At 45.6% G+C, this 15000-nt stretch overlaps 1 protein-coding gene across 4 annotated transcripts; it reads left to right on the forward strand.

The window, feature by feature from the left end:
• The first annotated feature begins 1720 nt into the window (after positions 1-1720).
• Positions 1721-7814, forward strand: nkx2.3 (NK2 homeobox 3). 4 transcript variants are annotated; one of them, XM_042066277.1, is made up of 4 exons: positions 1721-1860; positions 2030-2092; positions 5303-5659; positions 6757-7814. In XM_042066277.1, the coding sequence occupies exons 3-4, from the start codon at positions 5338-5340 to the stop codon at positions 7374-7376; spliced, it is 942 nt and encodes a 313-aa protein (XP_041922211.1). In that variant the 5' UTR covers positions 1721-1860; positions 2030-2092; positions 5303-5337; the 3' UTR covers positions 7377-7814. The 4 variants fall into 4 exon arrangements, with proteins under 4 accessions (XP_041922211.1, XP_041922210.1, XP_041922212.1 ...); XM_042066276.1 differs by having other exon boundaries at positions 2030-2088; XM_042066278.1 differs by lacking the exons at positions 1721-1860; positions 2030-2092 and adding an exon at positions 5050-5206.
• Positions 7815-15000: the final 7186 nt, after the last annotated feature.

Below are 15000 nucleotides of genomic sequence, written 5' to 3' on the forward strand. Positions count from 1 at the left end.
CAAAATCCCACTGGTTCACTGCACTGAGTCTCAGTGCTGGAGAGGGGTTGGAGAGAGTGTTTTAGGGAGAAACAGGGTAGGAGCGCTGGACTGTCCTGCTTTACCGAATCTTGCCGGTTAAAAGTGGTAACCGTCGCTGTCACTTATTTAATGACCGATGGCTCCTTTTCCTGAATGTCCACGTTGTTCCATTTCGTCTCTCCTCCTCTCTCTCTCTCTCTCTCTTAGCTGGTCGGTCCATAATGTTTTTTTGTGTGGCAATTATTCTTTAACAATAAATATTTTTCTAATTGATGTTTACTTTAGCCCACGGAATAAGCCCAGGGAATTTTGCTAAACAGATCTTGTGTCCCAGATCAGAGCACCTCTATGAAAGATGCATTACTTTGTGGACTAACATTTAATGTTTTGGGCTGTTAAAAGTCGATAAACAATGCTTGCAGTGGATGTTATGTATTAACTAACCATCATCAACAAACCCAAATATTTATAAAAACAAAAATTTCCCAGGGGACCCATCTCATTGTGAGGGTCAGAGAAACGCGTCTGTTAAAAAAAACAATTTGCCTCTTGTTGCGGCTATTCGTAGTTCCGCCAATGAACAGAGAATCTCAGTGTATAAAATTATATTTTGAAAGTATATATATTTGTATCACTTTCTCGCTATCTTTTTGTCCGTGTTCATAAGCGCACTCAGACATGTGCTAGGCCTACTAATAGGCTAAGCTATAATCAATTTAATTAAATTAGGTTTCACTGCTGAGTCATTATCACACCGGCGCAGAGTGAAGAATGTCTTTGGTGTTGCTCAAATCAGGAGCTAAACGAATTCCATCCTGCTGGCGCTGTTACCTGGCCGCCCTGGTGTCCTGAGCTCACCCGTCATGCTAAGCCACACAAAACAGTCGTGGCGCGGCTGGCGCCACACGGCTCGCTCTCGAGCGCTTGGCCACACCGGCGCATGTTGACTCCTTCCGCGAATTCTCCAGGTGCTGACTGACAGCGTAAAAACAACAACTTAACTAGCTCACCATACCCCCCGCGTCAGAAAACCGATTAAAGCACTCCGACTCAGACACGTGCGTTGGGAAAACATGGGTTTTGGGCTTGACCTTACGGGCCGCGCGCTGAATGAAGTGTAGTAGTCCATTTAGGCTCAGCTCGTGAAGGCACAGAGGTGAGCCGCACACCCTGCTATTAATCACCGGGGACTTATGACTCGTTCCGTCCCCTGTAATAACCTGAGACTCACAAAGACAACACACACACACACACACAGCTGTGGAATTGGCGCAGAGGTGGAATCAGATGTTCACACGCAGGTGCACTTCTGATTGAGATGGAGTGAGAAGAGTTCATTAGTTTTCAGACTGTTTCTGTATGTATGTATGTATGTTTTCATCTATCTATCTATCTATCTATCTATCTATCTATAGGCCCATGTATTACATTTTATGAACTAAGGCGTCTGACAAACAACAATTTAACCTAACTATCCTTTTTGTTATTAGTCATTCGATGTGTGTGTGTGTGTGTGTGTGTGTGTGTGTGTGTGTGTGTGTGTGTGAGTGAGAGAGTAATTACCGTTGAAGTAGCTCAAGCGCAGAAATCTTGTTTACACGAGGGGGAAGCGAGCCTCTCCCCCGCCCAGCGCGCTCCCATTTTTAAGGCATTTATCCACAGGTCGACGGGAAGGCGCGAGCGACCTAATCTAAACAGCCTCGCTGATGGCCAGCGGATGGGATTAGCTCGAGCGCTTCCCCCTCTCTTCGGCTCTCAGTCGCGAGCAGGCTTTTGTCTCTGGCGCCGGTCAATCGCGCACCTGACTACTGGTTCAGCGGCGACTCACGTGAGACGCAGGTAAGAGAGGTTTGTCAGATGCATGACGCTGGCGCATCGCCGGGCCCACTGCCTGGCGACTCCACAGGCCAACTGGTTCCATTTGGGATGGAGAGTCGTTTAATCAGACGCAGGAATTATCAAAGGGACAAAACAAACGTTAGTAATTATGTCATCATTTTATTGACAGGGCTCGTTCTCTTTGCTGAGGCCACGAGGCTGGAAAGTGGCGCGAGGCCCTGCTGCTGTGTAAGTATGTGGAGACGCATTTGACTAAAAGGTGAGCAAAAAGATTCCTTAAATCTATCCCTGTCTCTCGGTGCTGTTCTGAGCTCTGGTCCTTCACTGTGCATGATGGACCGGTTCGTCGTGACCCGGTTGACCCGGTGTGACTTCTGAGTTTCTCTGCTTAAATCACAGCGGAGAGTCCCGCGAGCTCTACCACACATGAGCATCATCACATCACTCTAACCGGACACCTAGCAATGAGTTGAATTTTAATACACTTCGATTGGCGTATTTGTGCTTGCGGTTGCGCCGTGGACTGAGGCCAGAGCCTGACTGTGCTGGTGACTCAAGAAAATGTCCAAGTGGACCTCAGTCCGGAAGACGTAAACATGCCAAGATCCGACGTCAAGACGTCCTGTAAAGTTTCAAACCTGACCTACAATCACACACAAATGCTCACGCACATTTAAGTCAGTTCAGTGGTAAAAGTTACTTGGTAAATAATAGTGAGAAAATACGGACTAACTCGATTTGAAATTTCCGCTGAATGTCCATTTTAGTCCACCGAGGAGCTCATCCCACTCGGGACAAGAAGCTCCGGCATCAGCGCAACCCGGTAAGCACGCGGGAACAGAAATGCAATTATTGATGCCTGTGATCAAATTATCACGTGCCCACGATATGGTCAATTAAATCAGAATGCCTTATTCCTAAACTCCAGGGTAAGGATTTAAGCCTATGGCTATCTATCTGACGCGAAAGCGGCTGCAGTGCTACACTTAAAATAATTATTTACAACTGGAGCTTAGCTGGAGAACGTCACCTCATCCCGGCTGGAGCTTGAGAGATGGTCATATTTACATTTTCACAGGTCGGGTTCAAAAGTCAGCGCGGCCTGATAGCGACTAATCTGCGGACTGGAGGGGGAGGAGACGGGTCTCCTTTAAAAGGAAAACTAGAAGATAAAGCGCTATCCGGAGCCGGCAGTCATGAATGAGTAGTAGACAATCTAAAATTAAATGAAATTAAATGAAATAAAATAAACAAAAAATAAAAATGTAATAAATATAATCAAAGAGAAGGGCATCAGCGAGAAGGCCGCATCCAGGCACCCCCAGACTGCCGTGTGCGATTTGTTCTCATTCCAGTTGATCGAAATATTCTAGGTCATTTTTAAACCTTGAAATTACTTTTAAAGTTTTTTTCATTATTATCAGGCTATATTTAAAGAGACACAGACCATTGTGAGCTATCTTAACGAAATCATAGACTTGGCACATTCACATCGACTATAATGCGGTTTATTATGGTATAAATAATTTCGAAAATAATTAGTCATCATCGCCTGTATAGGCATTCCCTAATTGGTCATTCGCAAGCTGGACAAAGTGTATGAATATTGGTCTATGCAGTAATATTAATACAGGTTATTATTATTATTATTATTATTATTATTATTATTATTATTATTATAGCAACAATAATAATATGTGTAAAGTGATATAGACTAAAAAGAAAAACAGAAGGCTATTTATTTGGAGGACCATAATGGAAAACTTGTTTTCATCCGCGAGGTTGTGTCATAAATCAAATGTAGCCTCAAACATAAATTCAAAACAGGTATTATAAACCGGCTGGGTTGTATAAAGCCTAGTCACACACTCACCGGGGCTGTAGCCATTGCGTCATGGTCGTGTTATCAGCACTGTAGGGACATTTTTTTCCTCCGAAATGTTAAGATTGAAATATCTCGCTGGTGGTATATGGCGATTCCCACTCTTCCGCGATGCAGCTCCACTCGCGCTCCATCTCAACCGGGACCGCGAGAAGCTATGATGCCGCTCGCGCTGCCATTTCAAGCGGAGACAAGTTATTTTTTTCTGCGGGTAGAACCTTCTGTTCCACTCTCGCCGTGTCCTAGTGTGCGGGCCTAAGTGTAAGTATTTAGAGGCGGTGTCTATGATCAGGTATAGGCCTACTAAAGTTATTCTATAAGAATCCCTCCGACACCCAAGTCCATCTGCGGAGAGCTCCAGTCTGCAGTCTCCGGTGGGGTCGCATGCGGCAACCTCTGCGGCTAACCAACCGCTATAACACTTTATATCAGGCACCTGGGCTATTATTCTATTATAGGCCTATAAGAGCCTATTCGGATATTATAACAACTATCAGGATTTACCTGACTACTACAACAACTACTATTGCTGCTCGGGTTTCGGGTGGACAACATAAAAAACAACAACAACAACAGACTGTTATTATTATTATTATTATTATTATTATTATTATTATTATTATTATGATTATGATTATTAGCCTATTAGTATTATGTTATTATGAATAGGTCTCAACTCGTTTCAGTTACTGTCTCTGAGCTCCGGACTATACCAAACCTTTTTGGCGTTTCCATCAGGCGAACACGCCTAACGACTCTCTTGGGGCAATGAGGAGCTGATGACCTCATTAACGACAACACCAAACACTTCACTGATGTGGTAAACTCTTATAATTACACTCGGTATGAAACATGGAACAAACAAAGCTATCACACACACACACACGGGTGTGCGAGACCAACAGATGCCGTTTGGCTCTGAAGCGTAAAACACAGGCTCATCAGCCCCACTCAGGTTTCATTTGGCCAAGCCTAGAACAGCACTACTGTGTCAAGTTAACGGGGCTAGTCTGCGTCACGTACGGTGACTGGCGGGAAAACTGATCTGTTTCTAAACATTCAGGCCGTCTGAAGGATCGTGCCTCTCCGCCACAAACGCGAGCTAGCTCCCGCTCTTTATCACACAACAAATAATGGGCTGATATCGGTTCTACGGGTCATAGCCCCACTCTTCTCAAATTGGAAAGTAATCCGCGTTGCGCCAAGGGTGTGTGTGTGTGTGTGTGTGTGTGTGTGTGTGTGTGTGAGGGGGGTGTGGGGGGGGGGGTGTCCCACCCATATGAGGAGAGCACGTCCCTCCCTAACAGTGTGACGTCACCAGCCGCCCCGTTCGCATCGCCTCCCGGTGAAATCCTGGCCACAGACAGCACGGACCCCGGCGTCAGCGCCTCACGACCCTCCCCGAGCCTGCCCAGACACAGCCGTTCCCAGCCGTTCCTCTTGCCGCGCGTGACATGTTGATCTGTAAATATTTTGGGAAATGTTAATATTAGAAAGCAGAATGTCTAAATAAAGTCATTGCTCCGGAGGTCTTTATGTTGCAACCCTCCGTGTCCACAGGAGGGCCGTCGCTGGTTGCCCGCGCACACACTCTGATGATGCTCCCGAGCCCCGTCACTTCCACGCCGTTTTCTGTCAAGGATATTCTGAAGATGGAGCAACAGCTCGCGCTGCATCCGCACGCTCAGCACGGACTTCAACTGCAGCAGCACTTCCACACCCCTCCTGCGTGCGCTCTCGGTGGCGGAGACAGTCCCGGCTTCTCCGATGGCGAGGAGAGGATGTCGTATCTAAACACCCTGTCGGAGCACGAGAGCCTGGTGGATTCCAGCCTCTCCCCGGAGCTGTACGGCGCGCCCGCGCTCACACACCACTCTGAGGAGCCCAAACTCGAGGCGGACGGGCGCGAGACGGCCAGTGAGTGCTCAGATTTCCTCTGATCTCGCTCTAGTTGTGTAGCCGAGAGCCTCGTGTCGCTTGTAGCTGGTAGCCTACAAACCCAGAGTTCTCACACAGCCCCGCATAGAGGCTGGAGACTGGCTACTTAAGAAAGTTAAGCTCCAACTATCGTGTGCATAATTGCACACTATAACAAACTATAATCAGCATGAATTGAACAGGCTATAAACGACTTATTTATTTTTATTTAATTGTGCCGTTGTGTGTTTACATGGTAAGGCCTCTCTTCTGTATTGTTTTGGTAATGCTGTAATAGCGGGATGGTGAATAATTTGTATAGTAGGCCAATAGTATTTGTATAGTAATAGTATTTGTATAGTAATAGTATTTGTATAGTGATAGTGTTTGTATAGTAATAGTAATAGTAGCTAAATCATTCTGACATAAAGCGTGGAAAAATTGTTGAGTGCTGTAAAAGAGCGACAAGCAAAGATTTCTTAAAACAGTGTTGATCGTATAGTGTTGGTAATTTTGTTAAAATAGTGGCGATCTTAATAAGATCATCTTATAGTTTTTATAATTTTGTTTAGAGTGTTACATTTTATAGTGTTGGTAATTTGGTTAAAGTGGTGTTCTTTCAGTGTTTGGAAATAGTTAGTTATGTATGTAATTGTTGTATTTATTATTGTCATAACTAGTGTGTTATGGCGTTGTTCGTATGGGGTGTGTATACATAATTTTGTTATGTTGTGAAAGAGCTAGTAGCATAGTTTTGTTAAAATAGTTTGCTGTTATAGTGTTTTATAGCCCGAATATAGTGCAGTTATATTTATATATTTATATAGTTTTAAAATAGCGCTATTAACTACAGTTTTTAAATAAGAGTTGTGTTGACTAAATAGTGTTCTCACACTGACTTGTTCAATAACTCAAATAACAACATTTGCTAAATTGGTATGTTAAACATTGTGTCAAATAATGGGGATATACTATATTTAAATGGACGTGCAATCAGTATTGCTGAACATGATTTGAAAGGAGTCGTTAGTTAGTTAGTGTTAAGCTGCATATTTGACAGAGTGAGCCGCGCGCTGACGGTTGCCTCTTCTCCTCAGAGAGTTGCATGGCGCTCGCGAAGGCACCGGAGAGCGAGCCCGAGGAGGCGGACGGCAGGCCGCAGAGGCAGCGGAGTCGGCGGAAACCTCGCGTGCTCTTCTCCCAAGCTCAGGTGTTCGAGCTCGAGAGGCGCTTCAAACAGCAGCGCTACCTGTCTGCCCCAGAGCGCGAGCACCTGGCCAGCACGCTGAAGCTAACGTCCACGCAGGTGAAGATCTGGTTCCAGAATCGCCGCTACAAGTGCAAACGGCAACGCCAGGATAAGACCCTCGAGATGGCAGGACACCATCACGCTGGGCCACCTCGTCGCGTGGCAGTGCCCGTTTTGGTTCGGGATGGTAAGCCGTGCCTCGCGGGATCACAGAACTACAACGCCACATACGCAGTGGGCGCCAGCCCGTATGGATACAGCAGCTACCCTACGTACACTTACAACAACCCCGTCTACACAAACACTTATAGCTGCACGTACTCCAGCCTCCCGGCGCTGCCCGCGAGCACCTCTGCCAGCGCGCTCATGGGCCTGCCAAACCTCGGGGCAGCGCCTCAGCCTCCCGCACCACAGGGCCCTCCCGTGCCGCAGTGCCAGGGGACGCTGCAGGGCATCCGGGCCTGGTAGCCCAACAGGTCGGGCACAGGAGCACGAGGCTGGAGAGGCGCGGGACTGCTGGTGCTGAGGATGCGCGAGACTCGAGCGCAGGATGCGCTTCACTGATATATTAATGCCCACAGACTCATGCTCGCGAGGAGCCAGCAGCACTTGTGACAATATAAACATGCTATATTGGTGTCATTTTTACATGAAGACTGTTGCTTATAAATATCACACCTGAATGTCACTTCATAAATACGACCATTGCTTAAATCATTGGATATCATGACCTCGGCTGCAGATCATTTGGGGGGAAATGCGCGTCGGTGTCCTGGAAAGTTCCAAATGGTTAGTGCTCTGCGACTGATACGGTCAGCCGATCCTTTTGAAATATAATCACACTTCCCTTAACACTGACTTCAATTTATGCATACAATAATTTCAATAAAGGATATTGTAATTGGTTGTTCTCTGTCAGGTCAGACGACGTTTTTTCACAACAAAGGATAATTTACAAAACGAAATGTCAACGAAACGAAAAAAAAAGGCTTTTGAAAAATGAGCTGGGGCAAGTTAGAATTCTAAAATAACTAATTTAATTACTCTCACCCACAGCTTGTTCACACATGCCAGGCGAGGACTGGTTGAGGTTGTTTGGGAGTTTTAAGGAATCTAGTTCCTGTTGAGACTATCTTTATAATATAGAGACTATCTTTATAATTCAACCACAAATGTCTACAGGGGACTGGGGAACAGCTCATTCGCGTTTTCTTAAACATGATCTATTATACACATACATAGGCCTATTAATTGTATGCTACATGCATACATTGTAATTGCACATATTATATCTTTCATATCATAACATATTATTATTATTATTATTACTACTACTATTATTATTACTATTATTAGTATCATTATTACTATTACTATTACAGAGTGTAATATTACAGGGTGTTAATGTGACGCTAATATGAATGGGGGTTTGGCCTTGTTTGGGGGCTGAGTGTAGGGCCCGGTGGACGGTCGCGTAGCGGGGGAAGCCGCGTGTATACAGCTCTCTGTCTCCGCTTGTCAGCGAGAGGCCAGCGGGCCTGTGAGGGGAACCAGAGCCTAGCGGCGGGGCCGGAATGCCCGGGAATGAAACACACACGCGCGCGCGCTCGAGCGCGAACATGCACACACACAGACATCTTCATAATGCTCAGACATTTACCATATTTTAGATGGGGAAAACGAATGAATTAAGAATAGCTTTCGGGCACACAGAGAAATAACTTTCAGAATGAATCCACTACAACACCAGTCAGCAGCCCGATCGAGCTGGAAGTCAAGTCTGGAAGTCAAGTTAAACATGTTCGTGTTTAAGAGATTATCAAAAAACAACAACATAAAAAAAACAGCGGATGCAGCGCAAACGGCGCACCAAACCGAAGCGAATCCTGCACGAGGCCATAGTTTGAGAGCATGGAGAGAATGGGTCTGACGGGCGCGGAGAAGTTCTGATTCCGATGGTTTCTGTGGAGAGACCCGGAGACATGTCTGTTTAAAAACAGGGGGCAGTTTGCATTGTCATATACATGTGATATATCGAATGCTAAATGCTATACATGTAATGGTATTTATCGAATGATCGAATGATCTGCTCAATAGGCCTACGCAAACTAGACACTAGTAGTTCTTAGAATGTAGAAACACATTGGAGTGAATGCCCCCCCCCCCCCCCCCACATACACACACATACACTCATTACAAGAACAGATTATTCACAGTGACAGGGATGCGCCCCCCGCCCTTGGCATTAATTCGGAAAATTACAGAAATCTGATAAGGAGCGGCTGATAGGACAGAGCACGAGCTCTAGGTCGGGTAAATGAGGAGGTCATGTCACGAGCATACCTGTGTCAGGTGGAGAACAGCGCGAGGTGGATAAACACGACTGGCGTCACAGTGGCGACGCCCGAGGACATGTATGCTCGCACCATTGCGCGCTCACGTGCATGGAAGAGAGCACGAGCTGAGATCTACCTGGTAGAAGTGGTCTATTTCGTAAATTTCGGCACAATCTCCTCGTGCGCATGGGCCCGGACGTTGCGTCAGTAGAGCAGGTACCGATAGCTCCCGGGGCCTACGGCATCCCGCTGGCTATTCCTCCACATAATATTCCGGTAGACAATATTACAGGTCCGCTGGGTCATCCGCTAATCGGCGCGAGTCCTTTGTGTGATGGAATGTCTGTATGGCGCAGTTCATCCATTCTGGTGGATGGATCCCGTGGGGATGGATCCCTTTAAAACGGGTTTAACAGCAGAGGTGTGGGGGAAAAGTGGCGGCGTGGGTTCGACTATAGGCCCGACTGAAAGCTGAAGGGGGGGGATCATGGGAAGGACGGCCTGGTGAGGCAGCTTCTCGAGCCCGCGCTGGAGAGGACCCAAGAGGCACGCACAGGCATATCTCCAGTCCTCCGCGGCAGTGATGCGCGCGGCGGTGGAATGCTGTGAGTAGAAGCGCCGGCCCGTGTCACCATACACTTCCAGTGCCCATGTCACCAACACATCCGTGCAGACACGTGGAGGCCCTTCGCTTACAACACAGCGTTGTTCACAACCTTGTTCTCTCTCTCTCTTTCTTTCTCTCTCTCTCTCTCTCCCTGGTCTGCGTGTCCGACTGGTTCCCCCATGCCATGTCTTAGAACTCAGCCTCATTGTCTCTCTCTCCCGGTTCTCCGTGTCTGATAGAGCCCACCTGCCATAGCCTTAGAGCACGCGTTTGTGTAGTAGTGTGTACGAAGGTCGAAGATGTTTGTACGAAGATGGTTGGCCTCAGTCCCTCAATAAGCTCCCCACAGTACACACACACACACACACAGATGTTAGCAGGAGGCCGGTAGAGAGAGCTGATGAGGCTCTGCCCCGACATGCCGTGGGTGGAAAACATACCTTTTGAGCTGATCAGATGTCAGCTTCGGCCTCCATTACAGAGAACCTGAAGTGCCTCACTACCGCCACTAGAGGTGGAGTTGCTGCTTGCGCCGTGCTCTCTCTCTCTCTCTCTCTCTCTCTCACTCTCACACACACACGACCATTCTCTCTATCTTTCTCTCTCTTACTCTGTCTTTCTCACAAACGCACACACACACACACCACACAAACGTGTTCTTGCTCAGTGAGGTGTCCTAGATACAACCGCCTGCATGTTGCCTTGGAAATAAAAGCAAAAGGACATTCACAAATTAGATTAAATCTAAAAATGCTCAATGAATTCCGTGGCCAAGATGACCAGTCATCATCACAAAACCGGTCCACAGACATCAGACACGACATCCACGGACACCAGTGCAGGCAGGCTAGTGGAGCTCGGAGGATTTAATCAGGTCTACGTTAAAGTATGCAAAGGCGGAGTCATCGCGCGCACATTTCCACCAAGAGTCTCCTCCTCGCCCACGTCGGCAGAGACTACAGACGCAGATGGAAGGCGATACCCGCAGCGACTTAATCGCACGAGCTTCTCTGAAACACTGTAGCATGATTGCGTTTCATCACGCCGGGTTTGTTCTCCGGCAGCAACGGAGATTTCGCCGGTGCAATAAGGCGGAGTTGCACCTCGTTCTCTATTATTGACATTCTCAAGCATGCGTCTTGGAGTTACGTTGTTCTCTCGCGGGGAGTTCCCAGGACTGGCGGGTTGGAGAAAGCTGGAGATCTGCGGAACGGCGTGAGCTCTGTGTCTCTAGCCGACCTAGAGCACAGTTCTTTCCCTGGTCGCAGTCGCGTGGACAGCAAATGCACGCAGGTAATCTGCAGTGTCTCAGAAAAAAAACAGCGCGTGTAGAAGATTATTTCTAAATATGTGTGAGCCCATGTTGGCTATTCAGTAGGCTATAGAACAAGTCCGGTGAATAGTTTTGTTGCCGCACGCAAATGGAAACTCATCACGCAGTAACGCTGATAAATAAAGTATGTTCCTATATATTAGCCTACTGTACACGTGTAGATTGATGGATATAAAGCATGCAGCTCATTTGACATGAGCAATGGTAAACTGACAGTTATCTCTTAGAAATGCAGGATGCGCCGGTCTGTGGTCGGGGCGTTTCTGTTCACTAACCACGCGAGTGCGCAGCCACGCCACCACAAGATGCTAGTGGAGTGCGCGCACGAGGAAGTCACTTCAAGTCCAAAACGAAAGGGTCTTCAAACGAGAGCGAGAGCCGCCTTCTCTCACGCACTGGCCTGCGAGCTCGAGCGATAACTCTCCAGGCTCGAGCGTGCGCGCGCAGATCTGGCCGATGCGCTCAAGTTGACAGAGCAGAGGCGCAGGTAAAGATTTGGTTTCAGCACAGGAGATACAACTAAACGGCACCAACGGGTGTCAATATCTGCCTTAATTCACCTGACCTGAGCAAAGGCTGCAACAAACAAAGTTAACGTTTGGAAAGTCAGCAGAAGTTGAGCAGACAAGGAGAAAGGAGAGAAGGTGAAACAGTTAATGGTCAAATAGAATAAAGATGCAACAGCACTACCAATGAGATGCTAACCTGTAAGAAAAGTGTTATGCTGAAATTCAGTGGAGATGCTATCTAACCTACTTTGAAAATGAAGCTACATTAATGATAGGATGGATAATTAATGCTGTCATGGATATTATCTAAGCATGGCCCAAACATAACCTGGTCAAATGATATCAATTATTGATCATTTACCAACACAGGAGACATGAGAGAGAAACCAGGGAGTTGAGGAGAAAGAGTGAGGAGACGAGAGGGAAACAATAGGCCATGGGCTCTCCCAAGTGAGAGAGAGTTCAGATGTGACACTCCCTGTGTCAGAGGTCTCAATCTCTGCAGCCTGTGACCCTGCAATGTATAAATGCAGAATGTGCTACTCTTCTGAAGAGAAGCAGAACATTACTAGCAGATGGAGCAGGGGCCAGTAGAAATGTCCCCAAAGCCAATTTGGGAAAAGGCTCTCGAGATATACAGGTGCATCTAAAAAACAATTTTGTTGGAAAAAAGTGTGTTAGTTGAATTTATAAACAAAACATGTTATAAACTGAACAAATCTATGGTTCTACGTTATTGTTGGCAAATGATCATTAAACCCTTTTACATTTCAGCCTTTTCTGTGGTTTAGCCTTGCATAGGCCTAAATAGACTACTTTGTTACATGAACCTTCGGCCTAATAGGCTGTATTGTAAGTGTGAATTATGCTATAATGTATTAAATATTTTTATATCAATTTACAAGATTTCTAGCGATGCCCCTGACCTCGGAATTTAAAAAATCTATGGTCTTGCTTCCCCGATACGTGCGCGCATGCTGTTACATTAGTGGAATAAAGTGAGCTCTTCGTCAAAAGCACTTTTCACTAAAGCACCACAAAGCAATCGCCAGGAGCACACAAAAACACTGTCTGTCTGGGTATTCACTATGTGTTCTGCATGATACAGTGTGTGTGTGTGTGTGTGTGTGTGTGTGTGTGTGTGCGCGTGTGTGTGTGTGTGTGTACGCACGAGAGAGAGATTAAAAGACAGACATAGAGAGACAAAAAGGCAAGCTGTCTTATTAATAAATGGTCATTGTCTATGCAAGTCTGTGTAAGAGCTTTATTTTTGTATTATTAATTATTAGCTAAGAGCTTTATTATTATCATAATTATTATAAATATAATAATAATTATTATTATTATCATTATTATTATTATTATTATTATTATTATTATTAATAATAAATGGTCCTTGTTGTGTCTATAACAGTGTAGTCTACTGATGCTCCCTATCCATGGTGTAGAACACTACCTTCATACTCCAGGTATACAGTGAAATGAACTTGATCATTTCATTAAATAAACCCAAATGATTATTTGGCACATTGTGTCATAACCAGGGCTTTGAACCAAAAAAATTTCCCAATTGGTTCGTTCCGAACAGAAACAGTATATTAACGTTTCCGGTTTTCGGTTCAACCCTAAAATGGATGTTCCTGAACTGGTTAGAACAAAAAAATAAAGTTCCCGAACCGGTTAATAACGTTCCATGTCAGCTGCGGGACATACAAATAAGTAGGCTGATCATTAGGACTTTGAAATTATATTGCTAGTCTACATATGTCTCTATCTCGTCATCAAACATTAAAAAGCACTATAGGCTACATTATGTAAGAGGCATGACTGTAATTCTGACATGCCTACATTTTATTCATATATTAATTAAGGAAAATGTCTACCAAGTTGTTTATTGCCAAACAACTGAACACATATCCATTATACTTCTTACATAGCTCAATTGGTGCAAATGACACAGGGCAGGCTACATAGCTGTCATTGAAAACTTCAATTGACCAAACCTGGTCAGGGCTCAATCAGTGCATTTGATTCTCTTATGTCATCAAACAATACAAAACCACAAAGCATTACAGAAGCATCCATCCAAAAGCCTATGCAACTCACATAGCTAAATCTGTGCAAAGCCTTGGTCATAACAGGTAATGTTGACTTTGTATGTGAACATGGATAGTTATGGGATGGAATGTTATGTGGATGTTGTATGTGAACGTGGATAGTTATGGGATGGAATGTTATGTGGATGTTGTATGTGAATGTGGATAGTTATGGGATGGAATGTTATGTATTGATCCCGTGAGGGAAATTTGGTCTCTGCATTTATCCCAATCCGTGAATTAGTGAAACACACTCAGCACAGTGAGGTGAAGCACACACTAATCCCGGCGCAGTGAGCTGCCTGCAACAACAGCGGCGCTCGGGGAGCAGTGAGGGGTTAGGTGCCTTGCTCAAGGGCACTTCAGCCGTGCCTACTGGTCGGAGTTCGAACCGGCAACCCTCCGGTTACAAGTCTGAAGCGCAAACCAGTAGGCCACGGCTGCCCAATGGACTGTTCCAGTGTGACATATCCTGAAATGGACCCCCAGTGCTTCCGAGTAGGACACTTAACCCTCTAACCGCCCATGTCGCAATATTGCGACAAGCGTCATTACTGAATAAAACAGACGATAGACGCGAGTACAGTGTAAAATCTCATTTGTACTCTTGACCACTAGTTGGCAGACACCCAGAGCTTCGATTCAAGCTCAACCTTTTTTTTCAAAGTTTTCAGGAAGCATGCGAAAACACGCGAGAAACACACGAAGAAGGCGTGCATTTCCTCCATAACACGGAAGCGATGCGGGCCTTAGTTTTGCACAAATTGAAGAAGAAATACACCAAATGTTGAAAAAAAAATCACGTGTGATGAAGTCTTGGATCTGTTATTCACCTATTATGATTCTGAAGGAGAATGCCTTTTGGAGAATATGATCGATCGTCTATTGACTGATAGTCACGGTGCGTCTGTGAATGGAGGTACGTCTTTGCGACAGTGTCCACTAAGCATACCATGCTTATTTCGACCGATTTCGACCCTCTGCCCAACATAGCTGGAGGTGCCAGTGGCAATAGTGATGATAGTGTCCGTAATGGACGTGGTATAGACAGCAGGGGTAGTAAAAATAGGGCTCTGAAGAACTACAAAGTCACCCGCGATATGGAACTGATATTGACCAGGCTACTTTATTGTATAGTAGCATAGAGTTTGTGATTATAGTAATAGTTTACTATTGTTGGTTTACATGTGACTGTATTCCTGTTCATTTGT

Source organism: Alosa sapidissima, chromosome 16 (genome assembly GCF_018492685.1).
Source record: "Alosa sapidissima isolate fAloSap1 chromosome 16, fAloSap1.pri, whole genome shotgun sequence".
Classification (NCBI taxonomy): Eukaryota; Metazoa; Chordata; class Actinopteri; order Clupeiformes; family Clupeidae; genus Alosa; species Alosa sapidissima.